The sequence below is a fragment of the Pseudochaenichthys georgianus genome, chromosome 3 (genome assembly GCF_902827115.2).
Source record: "Pseudochaenichthys georgianus chromosome 3, fPseGeo1.2, whole genome shotgun sequence".
Classification (NCBI taxonomy): Eukaryota; Metazoa; Chordata; class Actinopteri; order Perciformes; family Channichthyidae; genus Pseudochaenichthys; species Pseudochaenichthys georgianus.
Genome location: NC_047505.1, coordinates 5,919,484 through 5,935,860, shown reverse-complemented (window position 1 = coordinate 5,935,860; position 16,377 = coordinate 5,919,484). Strand labels below are relative to the sequence as shown.

Sequence of the window (16,377 nt, the reverse complement as noted above, 5' to 3'; positions counted from 1 at the left end):
CCATCATGACATAAAGACGAAACTCCTCTCCAGAAGTGAGACGCCACGCCGCCATCACTGTTAACTGATGAACTGCTACCAGCTGAAGACTTACTTTCCTCTTCTTTAAAATGTTCCTATGTCCATGTTGTCTGGGGGAGAAAACATATCAAACCAAGAGATCGTCAGCTTTGATTTTCGCTGTATTAACAATGTCCTGAACACTTGGTGTGTGTGCCTTACCTCCGCTACCGGCATCGCTTCATACAACAGGTCTGAGCTCCTTGAACATGCGCGCGCTATGTGAGAATCTGCCTTGGTGCAAAGCAGCAGTGAAAACATGGTACGGAGTTTCATTGATTTGGGCATTCTCTCAATCAGCAAGTGGAATGGATTTGATAGTGAAGCACTGACACAGCGCTCTACAGAGTGCGGCGAGTGGAGAGACCGATTCACGGACTTTCCACATGGTAGAAGTGGGGGGGTCGAAACTAATCATTTGAAAAAGTGGGGGGGGACTTGTCCCACCCTCATATAATGGCTGCGACGCCCATGCCTGTAACAGAGTATTTTTTATACTGTAGTATTTCTACTTTTACCAGAAAATATACAAAAAGTATTTGTTTTAAATGGAGAGGATGAGCAACATCCAACAAGAAAGAATAATTAGACAGTATGAAGATGTCAGTTAACCTGTTTCGCTGATGTTTGTGTTGACTTTTGATTGTATTTCATGTTACTGTAAGTAAGTAAGTATAAAGTATAAAAATATCTGAGTACTTCTTTCACCTCTGCTGTTTACTAACAACACAAGCTGACGATATTTTATAAACTCTGTCAAATTAAAAACTAAGGTTGAAAAAAATCAGACATCTCCCAATCACACAAGTGAGGCCGCTCCACTCACTTTGTTCCTCTCGTCCACGTCCACCCCCATCTCCACCATCTTCTGCAGGATGTGTGTGTGCCCGCTCCGTGCTGCGAGGTGCATGGCAGTGTTCTCTTCCTGTAGTCCAGACATAACACATTACAGCAGAGAGCCATTCCACTTCCTCTTCACACACAGTGTAAACACCATCACACATCCAGAGGGCTGATTACTGCTTTGTAGTAGAAACCAAAAAAGTGAAGTAAACCGTTTCTATACACACCAACTCAGCCGTTTGTTCTTTTCTTTTAAGTTTCAGTCATGTTTGCATTCATACTACTACCGCAAAAGCTGGATTTTTTAACAATAACTTACCAAATCATCATTTTTTCTTCTTCTGCTGAGCTACAACAGTTTTTACAGTTTTAACACCTGGTGAGAATCACTAAACTGTAGGATTAAATCAAGAGGTTCTCAATGTTTGCAAAGGTCAGAATATCTGTCAGTAAAGAGTATCGGTCCAACACACACATTATTTTTCACAGAAAGTGGGGTTTTATGGGATTAGTTTTGTATCATAAAGATAAAGCAACACTTTCTCAGAATAAAGCAAATCTATGAGTTTAAAAGAAGAAAAACTGAGTCAAGCAAAATAAAATAAATTTCAAAAATAAAACTATAAGTTGCAAACAAATCATTTGTGTAATCATGTAAACTATGTCTTTTTTTCTTTGTTTTAACATAGGTTTTTGTTTGCAGTTCTTGTTTCTTCTTTCTCAATGATCAGACTTTTGCTCTCGCTGCAGCTCTCTCATTTACGCTCCTTCATTTTTTGTTTGAGATTCTGACACAAACCTCCCAGGAGGGCGGGACTTTCAGGGGTGCGTCCCCATTGGCTACCAAGTTTTTGAGTGACAGCCCAGTCCTCCAGCGATTGAACAGTGCAGGCAGCTGCGGTGCGTGGATAGAACAACCCCAGAAGAACCAGCATTTCAGTTATTATAATAGGCCTACTATAAGTGAAAATATATGCAAGTATTGATCATTTGTGTTGTTTGTGCTGTACTATACGGTCTGTTTCTTTATTGTGTTAAGTGAGAAGTAAAGCTGTGCTATGAAAGTTAGCATTTGCTACCTTTAGATCAGGGGTCTCAAACTCAAGGCCCGGGGGCCAAATCCGGCCCGCGACTTCATTTTATGTGGCCCCGCAAGAGCTTGCAAAGAATATAATATGTTTATTATACGGTTACATGCCACTTTACAGAAGCAGGTTGCCCATAAACTACATGTCCCACAATGCATCACGTTTTGTGACACGCACACTGAAGAGACTTGCCATTATTTGCCCTGGACTTCTGCTTTCAGACGTAGTTAATTACTAAGTTATTATCCTATCCTACTAATCCAATTCAGAGGCGATAATGTAATGTAATACATTATTTTATATATATATTATATAGTTACAACCGGCCCTTTGAGTGCAACCTTTATGCAAATGTGGCCCGCGATGAAATTGAGTTTGACACCCCTGCTTTAGATCCATAACAATGCAAGCTAAGTAGCCTAACAGTTAGCTACATAGCTAGCAGTGAGTGAGTGTTCAGACACCGTCGCACACACTCAAACGGACTCGTGTGCCTGACTACGTAAGCAACCTTCCGACGTGAATCCTACGCACGGCGTTATAAATGAGGCCCCTGCACCAGCTTCATCCACGCTGGGCGTTGCTGTTATCACTGGCTCAGTGTCATTTCATTTGACCAAATGTCTTTACATTTAATAGATGTTATTATTATCCACCTTTTTGTTTTATGTCCTTTTATTTAAAACATTCTTTGAGACTTCTTCTTCTGGTTCAAATTTCAATAAATGTAATTTGTATAATCACTCTTTTGTGTTTATTCTACATGAAAATGTTAGAGATTCCATTCACATCTGTTGATTATTCAGATCTTCCTCAGGCTAGGAATAGTATGTCGAGTTTTTAATGCTAAATGTGTATCATTTTCTCACAGGATACAGAACGAGACAACACATTGTGTGTGAATGCTTCAGCTCTTCAGACCAACATAGTGAGATGTGAGCATGTTCCTAATTGTGTTGGTATGCAGCCTAGGTCTGCTCTGTTTCATAAAGCAAATCTGCCACTTTTATATTGCAGAATTAAAGCAGTCTTTAATTGTTTGTCCTAAACATAGCAATGTATGCTTTTGAAATAAATGTAACATGTCTTTGAAAAAATAATAGTATACAGTTTATATTGTGTATCACCTTTAGCTTGAAAATACATAGATTTCCTTTTTTTAATCTATAAAATAAGTAGACGGACACTTTATCAATCCCAAATTGGGAAATGATTTAACAGCAGCAGTGTGTTCAGGTATTAAAATATTTAAAGTTGGAATAAAGTATAAACTACACAACACAAGTGTAATGCACAGCAATCCATAAAATGAGTCCGATATGTTCATGAAGACTCCTCAGGAGACACTGACACTCACGGGGCCGAGTGGACTCCGGAGTTTGCTGCATGAGTTGCACTGTATGATCTGTGGTGTAGTGGGCTGTCACTCAAAAACTGAGTAGTCAATGAGGACGCACCCCTGAAAGTCCCGCCCACCTGGGACGTTTGTGTCAGAATCGAAAACAAAAAAATGCAGCTGCACCGAGAGCAAAAGTCTGATCATTGAGAAAGAAGAAACAAGAACTGCAAACAAAAACCTGTTAAAACAAAGAAAAAAGACTTATAGTTTACATGATTACACAAATGATTTGTTTGCAACTTATAGTTTTGAAATTTATTTTATTTTGCTAGACTCAGTTTTTTTTCTTTTGAATTCATAGTTTTGCTTTATTCTGAGAAAGTGTTGCTTTATCTTTAAGATACAAAACTAATCCCATACGGTTTGGACACACCCGCCGGTAGATTTAAAGAGGACATACTCTCTCTCGCTCTTCATTGTTCTCATACTGCCTGTGCTGCAGCACCTCTTTTCACCCTCTGTCTGAAACCAGAGCCCAGTCTGATCTGATTGGTTAGCTGGCCATCTCTGTTGTGATTGGTCAACTGCTTAGAGATGTCCCGTCCCTTAGCCTATCACGTACCATGTGCTAGCAATTAGAACGGCGAGTGTTACTATGTACCTGAAGTAAACAAAGGAGTCCTGTTTCAGGCCTTTGCAGACTATTTACATGCACAGGAAAAAACGTAACACACTAGAGGAAAGGGAAACCCTGAAAAGCAGAATAGGGCCTTTCACATTTTATTTTGAAAGACACTTTTCATGATATCACAGTAAAAAGTAGCATGACTTTTTTTTATAAATATTGGCTACATAAATTAGACATTAGATAAAAAAAAAACTGGTGGCATTTGTATGTGCTACACAGTACACGTCACTAGTGACCGTGGCATTTCTCTCACTCAGCTCCTCAGTGAAGACTGGCATTGGGATACTTAAAGCTGCTGGAGCAAACATGAAGCTGGCAGTATACACAGGATATGACGTCAGAACACATCCTGCTGTATGCGGTCTGTTTACAGAAGCCTTTAAATCATGAATGATGGATGCACTCCAGCTCACTTTAGATTAGCTGAGGTGCGGTTTTGGAAACGCAACAAATAAATATTGGATCTCTTAACGATTGAACAGTGTTAGCCTTTGCTTAAGTACAATTAGACAACAAATAAATTACCTTCTCCACTTTTCCATCAAATATGGACATGACCAAGATTATTTGTGTGCATCTCTATTGCACTTACATTAACAGCAGTGTTTCCCTGACATATACCGAGAGCCATTTCATTTACTGTTTGGTTGTGTGGACTCATTTTATTCATATTTACTATTTTGGATACTTCAATGTGTTTTTGACATCCCAAGTTCAATGTCTGTGCTGCTCTCTGTAAAGGGAACATTGCATTACTATGCTTTTATTTGATCATTATAACATTTGCATTAAATAGTTTAAAAATGACAATAATATATATAATAATATCGTAATTACTTATGGGACAATGAAAGTAGTTATGGTGACAGGCTTGCTATAATTACTGACTTGATGCGTGTGTGTGTGTGTGTGTGTGTGTGTGTGTGTGTGTGTGTGTGTGTGTGTGTGTGTGTGTGTGTGTGTGTGTGTGTGTGTGTGTGTGTGTGTGTGTGTGTGACTATACCTTGTCCTTCAGACCTTGTGTGCAGCCCATTCCAATCAGAAACTCCACCACCTCAAATTGTCCATGTTCAGCTGCCAGGTGAAGCGTAGTCTTCCCTGACTGATGAGAGACAGACATTATCAACACATATAGTGTATACACATAGTGTTTAAAGGAGACCTATCATGCTATATTTGAATAATGTATTGTAGGGCCATACCTATATAAAAAGGTATATTTATAAGTTTTCTTTTTCAAAATATCAAACGGATCATGCATTTTAGCCATGCCTCATTTCGCTCTATTTTGCTCTCCTCCACCCTGTCTTTGCATGAGCTGCAGCTGACCACGCCCCCCTGCAAAGGAGGGGCCCAGTTACGAGCGTCATGTTACCATGCTGTTACCATGCTGTTACCATGCCACGGCAACCTCTCAATCCCCTGATTGGTGGAGAGTTGGCCATATAGGCGGAGCTCCTCGTCACTGACGTCAGGCTATTTTCAAATCTGTATCAGATCCGTTGCAGCCCCGTTTTTAGAGATTTGGGTACGGAGGAAAAGAGAGAGGGTTCTGTTTTCTGACACTTGGTGAGTTCCCTGACACACCGGGGACACATATTCATGTATAAAAAGGCGTACAAAAGGTGCAATTTGCATGATAGGTCCCCTTTAAATATAAGGGTTATGTTCCACTCACCTTCATTTGTTGCTGATATTCTGACAACAAACTATTACTCACAGTAAATAGAAAGAAAGATGGGACGGAGACATTTAATATTTCCTGTTTCAGAAAATCAGAGAGCCTAGCCTGCTGATTGGTTAGCTGGTTTGTTCTGTTGTGATTGGTCAACCGCTTGGAGACGTCCCGGCCCTTAGCGTATCACATGCAATGCGTTGGAGCGCTAGCTTATAGAAGCGCAAGTGTTATATAGTGATGGAGCACAGGGATTTAACCTTTACAAACCATTTACATGCACCAAAAGATATAGAACACACTACAGGAGAGCGAACACCCCAAAGCAGAATAGGGCCTCTTTAAAATTGCGTCAGGTTAGGAGGATTCACCTTGTCAACTCGGTCCAGCCGGATGTCCTCCAGGTCCTCCATGATGAACTCCAACACTTTGATGTGGCCTCGCCGGGCAGCACAGTGCAGCATACTGAGACCATCCTAACACACACACACACACACACACACACACACACACACACACACACACACACACACACACACACACACACACACACACACACACACACACACACACACACACACACACACACACACACACACACACACACACACACACACACACACACACACACACACACACACACACACACACACACACACACACACACACACACACACACACACACACACACACACACACACACACACACACACACACACACACACACACACACACACACACACACACACACACACACAGATATAGACGGGTAGATATCACATCTCATAGTTCTGGTGTGGAGTTGATGAAATGAAGCAGCTCTCACTTTGTTCTCACTGTTGAGCTTTGCTCCACAGGACACCAGGATCTGCAGGACCTTAAGGTGACCAAACCAGGAGGCCAGGAGCAGAGCGGTCATGCCAAACTATGGAAACACATTCAGAACTGTCAGCAGAGCTCTGATGGTACAGGTGTAGAAACTAGTGTACTCTCTTCTGGTCATGGTCTGTCTCTGTCCTAATGTGTGGTGGATGTGTTGCCTTGTATTAAAAAGGTTTATTAATGAGTAAGTGCCCTGAACATGTCAAAAGTGGAGTTCCTACATTCTTATTGTGCATCCATTTGCACATGCTCATAACCCTTTACTAAGTGGAACAAGTATGTGAGTTTAAATAAAGTGTGAACATTATTTAGTTTTGTAGTTGTTGGGTTCTACTGAGAGAACACAGCAGCTGGCGTCACACACTGTCCCGTTTGCTACGGGATTGATGTGGCTGTTCCTAAATAACTCTATTTCCATCTATTCAATTCCTTTGTGTGTAATAATAAGACATACATTTTGTGGGTGAAAATGGTAAAGAAGCAGCCAATCATGTATAAGCTCAAATAATCAATTTCAATACATGTTGTATATAGTTTTGGCACTATTGTCACTGAACATGTTCTGTTAGAATGACAAGGGAGTGAAGGCATTACAGAGAATCTTAAGATGATCAACATATGGTTTTGTATTTCTGTACAGACACGTCTTTTACAATTTGTTTCTTATAAAATATTTAATCGCGATTAATCGCATGATTGTCCATAGTTAATCGCGATTAATCGCACATTTTTTATCTGTTCTAAATGTACCTTAGAGGAATATTTTTCAAGTTTTTAATACTCTTATCAACATATGAGTGGACAAATATGCTTTATGCTAATGTTTATTATCATTTGAACAATGACAAATATTCTCATGAATATTAAACACAACAACCTGGAACCTCTCTCATACAATACAAATGGTGTGTGTGTGTGTGTGTGTGTGTGTGTGTGTGTGTGTGTGTGTGTGTGTGTGTGTGTGTGTGTGTGTGTGTGTGTGTGTGTGTGTGTGTGTGTGTGTGTGTGTGTGTGTGTGTGTGTGATCGTTGGAGCTATGTGCAACTCAAGGCATATGCTCGAACGGGAGCTGCCTGGACGCTGCAATCATGTTGCTGCAATCATGAGTGTGCTGACTTCTCGTACTATGTCCCGCTGTCTGGCTTCCTGCATCAAGTAAAGTGCTCGGCGCAGTTGTGTGAATAGCTCGCTCCTCTGTTTTCATTGAAACAGCTCCTTATATCCGTTAGCGCAGCTAGCTAGCACCAGATGCTAACAACAACAATAGCCGCGTTCACACTTCGGTACGGTAATGCACGTAAGGTCTCTCTCTCGCTCGCTCGGGCCACACACACACACACACACACACACACACACACACACACACACACACACACACACACACACACACACACACACACACACACACACACACACACACACACACACACACACACACACACACACACACACACACACACACACACACACACACACACACACACACACACACACACACACACACACAACGCGTTAAAATAATTAGTGGCGTTAATTTTTTTTTGCGTTAACGCGTTATTAACGCGTTAACTTGACAGCCCTAGTAAAAACTTTTATTAACAAACTAAAACGGCAATCATTCTTCGGGGATATATTGTTATTTGTTATGAATGAATGAATTCAGTGTAACTTCTCATTAGGACGTGATTCCAGCCGTATTCACACACCGAGTCCCTCTCGTTCACTTCAGTGTCGTGTTCCAGAAGCATCCGCAGAGCCTGTTCGCTCCCTGCTCCGGCTGCCCAGTGCAGGGCCTTACGGTCAATCTGTCAATACAGAGATATATATATACATATACATATACATATACATACAGTATATCTATGGAGAAACATGGCAGAGAACTCCTGCATCCAACAAACACACTAAAATACTGTTAAAAAATGCAATGAAATTCTACTTACCACCTTAGTAAGGTGGTAAGTAGCCACTAACATCACTAACTAGTGGTTTTGACTAACTACATTTAAAGTACTACTCTTTCATTTTGCACTACTTGTCATTCACCCGAATATTTGCATTTTACTTTATACTTTTACTACACTACATCTCAGATATAAAAATGATATACATATTTATTTTACAGCTTATAGTCTATATATAATATTCATTTATCAATAATTACAATCCAATAATATAGCCTAATACATATTATTCTTAAGTGGGAGGTGCAGAATGAGAACTTCTAAGTACTTTTGCCTAACTACAGTATTTTATTTAAATGTTATTTTATAAGTAAGGCATGAAACCACATAAAGGGCTTTCCTTCAGCAGACTCACGTTGTTTGTGGCCTTGACGTTAACGCCCTTCTTGATGAGTTCCTGCATTGTCCCTGTGTCGTTCCTGCGTGCAGCATCATGGAACTCCTTCTCTGAACACAGCACTGTCAGCAATGAGAGATGAGGAAGGAGCGATGTCAGGAAAGCAACAACATACTGTAGGGTGACTTCTGATGCTTTAATACGATACAATATACTGTCCAGGAGCACTGGATCTGGATGATGTTCACGGACAGTCCCCCTGCTGCATGCTGGACCATTGTGCTGTGTATATATTAGACACACTGTTGAATTTAGCACTATACATCCAGTGGATGACTTCCCAAAACCCTCCACGCAGTGTTCATACACACACATACTTAAAACAACATTAGTCTATGACAGGCCCATGATCATTATTCTAAGATATAAAGACTATGGTTGTCCTCAACTAAACAAATTGTCGACTTACAGCCCAGTGATCGAGTAACTGTGTTTACAGCTAAGCACACACGCTAACATTAATGAAGACTACAAGCTCACTTGTTTACTCAGTTTGAGAGCAGCGTGGAGAAGTCTTCAGCTGGGGTAAACTGGGATGCGCCCAGGGTAAACTGGGATCTGCCCAGGGTAAACTGTGATCTGCCCAGGGTAAACTGTGATCCGCCCAGGTAAAAACGGTATTCTGCAGCACTCATCCAGATAAGATGTGACTGAGTCTTAACTCGTTTTGCAAAGATAGCAGCAGAAATGTCATTGCTGCATGTGCAGGGATATTTAGACTTTAAAATGCTGCTTGCCCTGACAAGAAAAAACCAGCATAGACCAGCATGGTGTTGACCAGCAAAACCAGCATATATGTTGTGTTTTGGTCACTTGTATGCTGGTCTATGCTGGTGACCAGCATAGACCAGCATAGACCAGCATACCAATACACACAAGCACTGGGGAAACACTATTAGGAATCCTCTATTCAAACATAATATTCAGTGTCCATCGACATGAAAAGAACAAAAAGGTTCATGCTGGTCTCAAACCCGACTCCCAACAGCAAAAATCACTCGAGCCCTGCCATTATGAGTGTGCCGCGGATCAATACGACCAGGGACGTGCACAGACATTTCTAGGGGCTCTAAACTGGAAAAAGGGCCTCCCCCCGATAAAAAACACAAGACCTTTTGAAAATTGTAACTTGTTTTTAATGTAAAAGAAACCAAACGATTATTACATCAACTAAATTAAACAGTAATTCACATCTCATAACAAAATAAGCTAAGGCGACTAATTGGATTCGGTAACTTGATTTTAAAAATGAAAATCGGGGACATTTGTTTTGCGGTCCAAATCTCATCAAAAATATCTAATGTTTGTAACTATTAAAAGACAAAATGGGGACAATTCTGTTCTAATGTAGTTTGACCATTGTAACTGCTGTGCAGTCCAGACATACTGATAAAATAGGGCCTCTAACTAATTACCTTAAATAAACTCACTAATTAATTAAACCAGTTCAATATGCATTATTCTTATTCTTATCATTCTTTATGAGCGCAGCCAGTAACGGTAAGGTATCTAATTGCTTATTTATTTAGTATTCCAATACTTAGTAACAGAGATGGTCAAACTAAAGTGGTAGAGACATGGCAGAAATCCTACAATGAAGCAGGACATTGAAGTGGTCTCCCGTGAGAGGGCGATCAAGAAAAGAGAGCGTGCGGCCTCGTTGAGGGAGTTTACAGATGAAAAACACAGAAAGACAGAAGCACAACAACAACAAGTAGGCTATATTTAGGTGTATTTTTGTAAATAACCGACGGTATCAAGAGTGAGTAAAGTCCCCTGGTTTTATACCCTAACCGCCATGAGACAACTCAAAATCGTGGGTTTATCATGTTGATTCGGTCACAACAGAAAAAAGAAAAACAAACTCTCGCTCTCTCCAGAGGGCACGTCAGCCAAAAAGGCCTAACGGGCCGTTGCCCGGGCAACATTAGCCCGTACCTGTGCACGTCCCTGAATACGACATATTAGATCACCACAGCTGAATTTGCTACATTACCATTGTTAAAAAGTTCCATAAAAATGCGACCCGACCATCATTTATTATGTGAGCGAATGTATGTAGCCTACACTTTAAGCCATATCATATACATATATTATAGTAGGCATTTGCTTAGTAGGCCTAATAGTGACTGAGGTCTGTATCAAGCCTCATTAAGACCCACCAAGATCAGATATCCTAGTTTATCATCCTGCAACCCTGCTGAAAAACCAGCATAGACCAGCATGGTGTTGACCAGCATATGTTGTGTTTTGGTCACTTATGGCGCATTTCCACTGCAGCGGGTAGCCCTGTTGAAGCGTCCTTAATCGTCCTCAAGCGGCCAGGCCAGTTTTTGGTGGCCTTTCCATATAGCCTAGCACCGGCTAGTGGTTACTTTTTCCCTCTTTTTCCGGCCCCATAAAATCGTGATTCTATCAGGCCAGGCCAGGGCTGAACTAGTGATGTCAACACTCTCGCCTGCTGATTGGTCAGAGAGAATCGTCACCAGATCGCGCGCGAGATCATCCCTAGCGTCGCATATATATCTAGAAGCAAGCTTGCAGCATTTTTATACACAGCATTTTTGTAAACGGAGGAGCTACAAAAATGGCAACGTCAAAGAAAAGCACACCGTGGTCGACCGAGGACGACGTTCCTACATCTCATTGGGGATGATAAAATCCAGCGGGAGCTCGACGGAACAACTCAAAATGTGAAGCCGATCGCCCCGCCTACACTGCGTTGCTACCCCAGGTCCTAAACTGTAATGGGAATGCGCCACGGCCTCGGATGGCCAGCGAGGCAGCCCGAAGCAGCCCGAGGCCTGAGCGAGGACGCTTAAACGGGGCTACCCCGCTGCAGTGGAAATGTGCCATTATATATGCTGGTCTATGCTGGTGAACAGCATACCAGCATACATAAGTGCAGTGGCGACTGGTCATTAGGGGCAGGTGGGGCACAGCAGAAAATATTAAAAATAATGATTACAAAAAAATGCAAAAAATAAATTAAAAAATATATAAAATATATTTTAAGATCATGTTTAATCATCTGATTCGTCTGTACATTGCCGTTTTAGTCTGTGTTCTTCTAATTAGTGTCTACAGTGTGTGCCTATTGAGCTGTTTCGAGCCATGTGGGACAAAAACCCGATCCTGCCCCTCCCTCTCCCTGTTTAAGTCAATGGTGACTGTAAAAACTACACTGCGCATGCTCAGAGTATGTCCTATTTAATGTGTGTGGCAAAAAAATAATGACCATTGGGGCATAGTGCTGCCATCCCCACCATAGATATATATAAACACTAGATGGCTCATGGGAGATTTTCCAGCGTAGCTGACCGGCCACCATCTTGCTACAGTCAACAGTTACTCTGATTCGCGTTATGGTAGCTGTGGTAAGGTGAGTGATCTGCACAAAAATACTCTTAACTCGCTGAAATCTTGACTGATTTACAAACGGTTTGGTTTATTATAAACAGTATTAGCATGGCTATGATACAGGATGCTTGGAAATGTTGAAATTGCAGCTTTTCTTTGTGTATGTGGTTGTATTTATTAGCTGGCTAATAACAAGAGGCTGTGAGTGAGACCTAGTATTACAAAGTTCACCCAGCAACTTTACACCAGTGGGAGAGGCAGCACTGCTCTTTCTTTTCAACATAACTTAAGTTACACATGATTTCTTCCAAGTGGTTTGGCTTGTTAAAAACATCTTGCATTATGAATGTGTTGGCTTTGTTTACAGAATTACCTGACTATGCCGGACTTTTGTGCAGCCTACGGATGTTTAATGGCGAATCGCTATCACTGGGAGCATACTGTATATCGCCACCACCTACTATGTATTTATTAAATCTTCATGTTCCATGAGACGCAGCACTATGTTACCCACATATGTTTATGTTTGCTCAGTCTAATAAACCCATAACATGGTTGTGAAAGAATACCAAAGCTGAGGCTGGACGATGATTGATTGTTGGTGTGCCATGTGTCACCGTGTGTCTTATTGGTTTTGTGTTATACTGTATTTTACTGTGTGCAGCTGGTCCTTATCTCCAATACACATTTAAAACAAATAACCTTGAAGCCCCATCTCTCCCCACCTGCTCCTGCTTCCTACACCACACCAAGTTGTTCTTCTTAATAATAATAATACATTTATTTTGGGGGGCCGCCTTTCATAACACCCAAGGACACCTTACAGGGGCATAGGGGCAATATAGGGAACAATTTAAACAGTGGATGTTGTGATATATCAGCCGGGGTGAGACAAGACAAACCACAAATGGACTACAGAAGGACACAAAAGGACACATGGTACAGTTTATATTATTCTTGGTCTTTTTTCAATAACATATTTCAAAGGTTCTGGATTTGTTTACAAATCTAGAAACTAAATACAAAACTAGGATGATATGAAGATCTCATGTCAAAAATAATTGTGATAAATGAGACAGAACTGGCCTGTCTGTGAGCACATTTTATGTTGGTTTGGTTCTTCTGATAAAAGGTGTGAATATCTAAATAATATACCAACATATGCTATTGTCATTAGTTGTGTCCCTGTTCTTCAAGCTAAGGCATTGCTAAATTAACAACTCTTGGCTTACAGAGTGGTAACATGAGACCGATTTTTATATATAAAATATAAATGTATTTTAATTTTATAATTTATTTTAAATATTAACAATATAATAAAATAAATGGAAATATATACACCGGCAAATATTTAATATAAATACCTTGTGTGTGTGCGTATAGCTATTGCTTTATCTGATTAATGTTATTTTTATATGAAAGTCCATGATTATAAGTATGCAGTATCATAACTACATCTTTGATGTTTATAAAAAACCAAACCGTTTGAAAATTGGTTGAAAATTGAGCAAGCTATGGTTATTTAATAAACGTCATTGTGTGCGTCTGCTGCTGTGGGGAAACTATGGAAACCACAGTTCTCTATACAGCGGACTACAACATGGATGTTCAATAAGAACGAGGGACTACTGTGAACTCATCTAGAGACTCTGCACTGTGCTCTGATGCTGCTGCTTTATGCTTTATGAACGTGGACAACAGAGAAACATATTCTTCATGACCAAAGTTGGAATTGAAATAAAAAAGGAAAGTGAAACTTATGCTCGTCACCCTCTCCCTCCGGTCCACATTAATACAAATGATCCCAATACGTATGATTGTATGAACTAAATATCTTAAAATCAATACAAATGTATTTATTATAAACGTTAGTCCTTAACATCTATCTCTGTGTATATCACCATTCAAACATCTTTTAAAAGTTGAACAAACCCCACACAGCTCAGTGAAGACTGTGAAATGTTGACTTTATTTGATCATTTCAGTGAAAACTAACGTTCATATTTCTCTTTTTGATTATAATACTGATGAACGTTCAAAACAAAGCACTTTGGCAACTTACCACCTATGTTTTAAAAAGCTTAATAAGCACCGTAACTTTCATGATATCATTTCTCGGTCATAATCGGTTGTTTCCGTGAACGGCCTACTGTTGAGTGACGGCAAATGCTGCGGCTGCAAGGCATTGTGGGGCAGCATTTTCGCTTCTCCTGTCGGTTAGGGAGGTCCAGTGGTTCCTAAGCTAAAGGAGGTTATAAAGGAAGTTTGAAACCTCCTTTCCTTTCATTCTCATCATTCTAGAGAATTCGAACGGCACTTATCATGGCTGCCACTGAGGGACTTCCAGGTCATTTCACTCCTTTAGGAAGGTTCCTAAGCTAAATGGACTATTCGACTTCAGCCCTGCAGTGAGCGTCCTAAAACCCGGAAGTAAACTGCGCATGGCTTCCCCACATCCATGGGCTTCCCTCGACAAAAAAGCAATGAGATTTCTCCATAGGATTTTAGAAAACAGCTCCAAATAAGTTCTGTGGGATACGTAGCTGTTAGATAAATGCACGTTTTGTTCAGCCGGATAATATCCACATGTCTACCCTACTTTTATAATTTTCGAATCATAAATCTATTGATTAGATTAGATTTATGATAGACTTTTGAAACTACAAGAAGATAAGGAGGACTTTTACAAAAAGTAATAGAGATTTTTGTCCAGAAGGATAGGCAAATGGACTTCATCTTCAAGTCAAGGTAAGACTGCAATTGTATTGAAAATGGGATCTTACTAAGAGAGAACAATTCAATATTTAAATGATAAAATTACATTTTTTGGGTATCCTTCCGTTGAACTGTCTGTTTAAAATTAATTGAAGCATCATACAAAAAAAGCTTTTGAAAATAATATTATATTTTGATTTAGGTCAAAATATAATATTTGTAAACCTGAAGAGTCTCACCAGCCATATATATATATATATATATATATATCTACGTTTTTTGTGCCCCACCACTTTTGTACATATAAAAACGCCACTGCATAAGTGACCAAAACACAACATATGCTGGTTCTGCTGGTATATGCTATTTTTTCAGCAGGGTCCCAGTCACCTCGTTTGTCTTTTTGTAGTCCTCGCTGTACGCGTCCGAATATCGCCATCGTAACCACAACCTCACGTACTGAATGTGCATCAAAGTGTTCCTATCGAGCCAAATATATCAAAAATATGTATGTAAACGAGAGAAGAAGCGATCGAAATACACATTTCGTACGCCCCCTACATCTGCCTGCTGTAAACCAGTTAATTAAAAAAAAACATTTAATCTCGCACACCGAGCCCGCTGTAGGCTAATATTACAGGAAGAACATATCATGAGATTGTTGAGATATTAAGTTAGACAACGGGTCTGTAGGCTATGAAGGTAACAGAACATGTGGTTAAAACGTCTCATAGTTGTATCGGCTGCAAAGTTACATTTAGCGTCCACCGTAATTTTTAACTAAATAATGTATGGTGTAAAACACAGACAGTGTAGTAAACTCTCTGCCTGCTCTGCTCCACACCGACATCCTGCTGCCGACAGATGACAGCTCGCTCCCGCCTCAGAACCCCGCTGCTCCTTCATGTGTCATACTCACAGATATCATCCTCCGACACCAGGTCGTCCTCCATCTTTGAGCTGTTTTAAAGACACCTCCTATGACTCTGGGCTATCACCCCTCCTCTCATTGTACAGCTGTAGTATCTTTACCAGCAGAGAGGAGGCTGGACCCAGTAGAGGTTTCTCAATACTCTAATTTCCCCTCCTCTCTCCTCAGTCCTCCGCTCGCATATCCTGTGGGCGGGACTAAGTCTCGAAGATTGGAGTCGAGGAGGGGAAATTAGAGTATTGAGAAACCTAGTGACTACATCAGTTCTGTCAAGCAACACTCGGTAAAACTGTGAAAATATGACTTCCGGCCAAGACATTCTAAATAAAACGAGTAACTTCTGTCAAGCCAAATAAGAAGAGTTAAACGACAAATAATTGTTTTAATGTTTTAACCATAGACTGTATGGTTTTAACATCCGAGTATGGAAGTGGA

At 40.4% G+C, this 16,377-nt stretch overlaps 1 protein-coding gene across 2 annotated transcripts in view; it reads right to left on the bottom strand.

Moving 5' to 3' along the window:
- ankdd1a (ankyrin repeat and death domain containing 1A) overlaps positions 1 to 16,091 on the bottom strand; it is a 37,671-nt gene extending 21,580 nt beyond the window's left edge. Inside the window, exons 1-7 of one of the 2 annotated variants that reach the window (XM_034104392.2) lie at positions 15,931 to 16,091; positions 8,895 to 8,998; positions 8,282 to 8,380; positions 6,520 to 6,618; positions 6,065 to 6,169; positions 5,022 to 5,120; positions 887 to 985 (exon numbers count right to left, since the gene is read on the bottom strand). In XM_034104392.2, coding sequence (XP_033960283.1) covers positions 887 to 985; positions 5,022 to 5,120; positions 6,065 to 6,169; positions 6,520 to 6,618; positions 8,282 to 8,380; positions 8,895 to 8,998; positions 15,931 to 15,964 — 639 coding nt within the window. In that variant the 5' untranslated portion in view covers positions 15,965 to 16,091. Of the gene's footprint in view, positions 1 to 886; positions 986 to 5,021; positions 5,121 to 6,064; positions 6,170 to 6,519; positions 6,619 to 8,244; positions 8,381 to 8,894; positions 8,999 to 15,930 lie in introns of those variants that run through there. The other variant, XM_034104410.2, reaches the window with a different exon arrangement.
- Between the last annotated feature and the right edge of the window lie 286 nt (positions 16,092 to 16,377).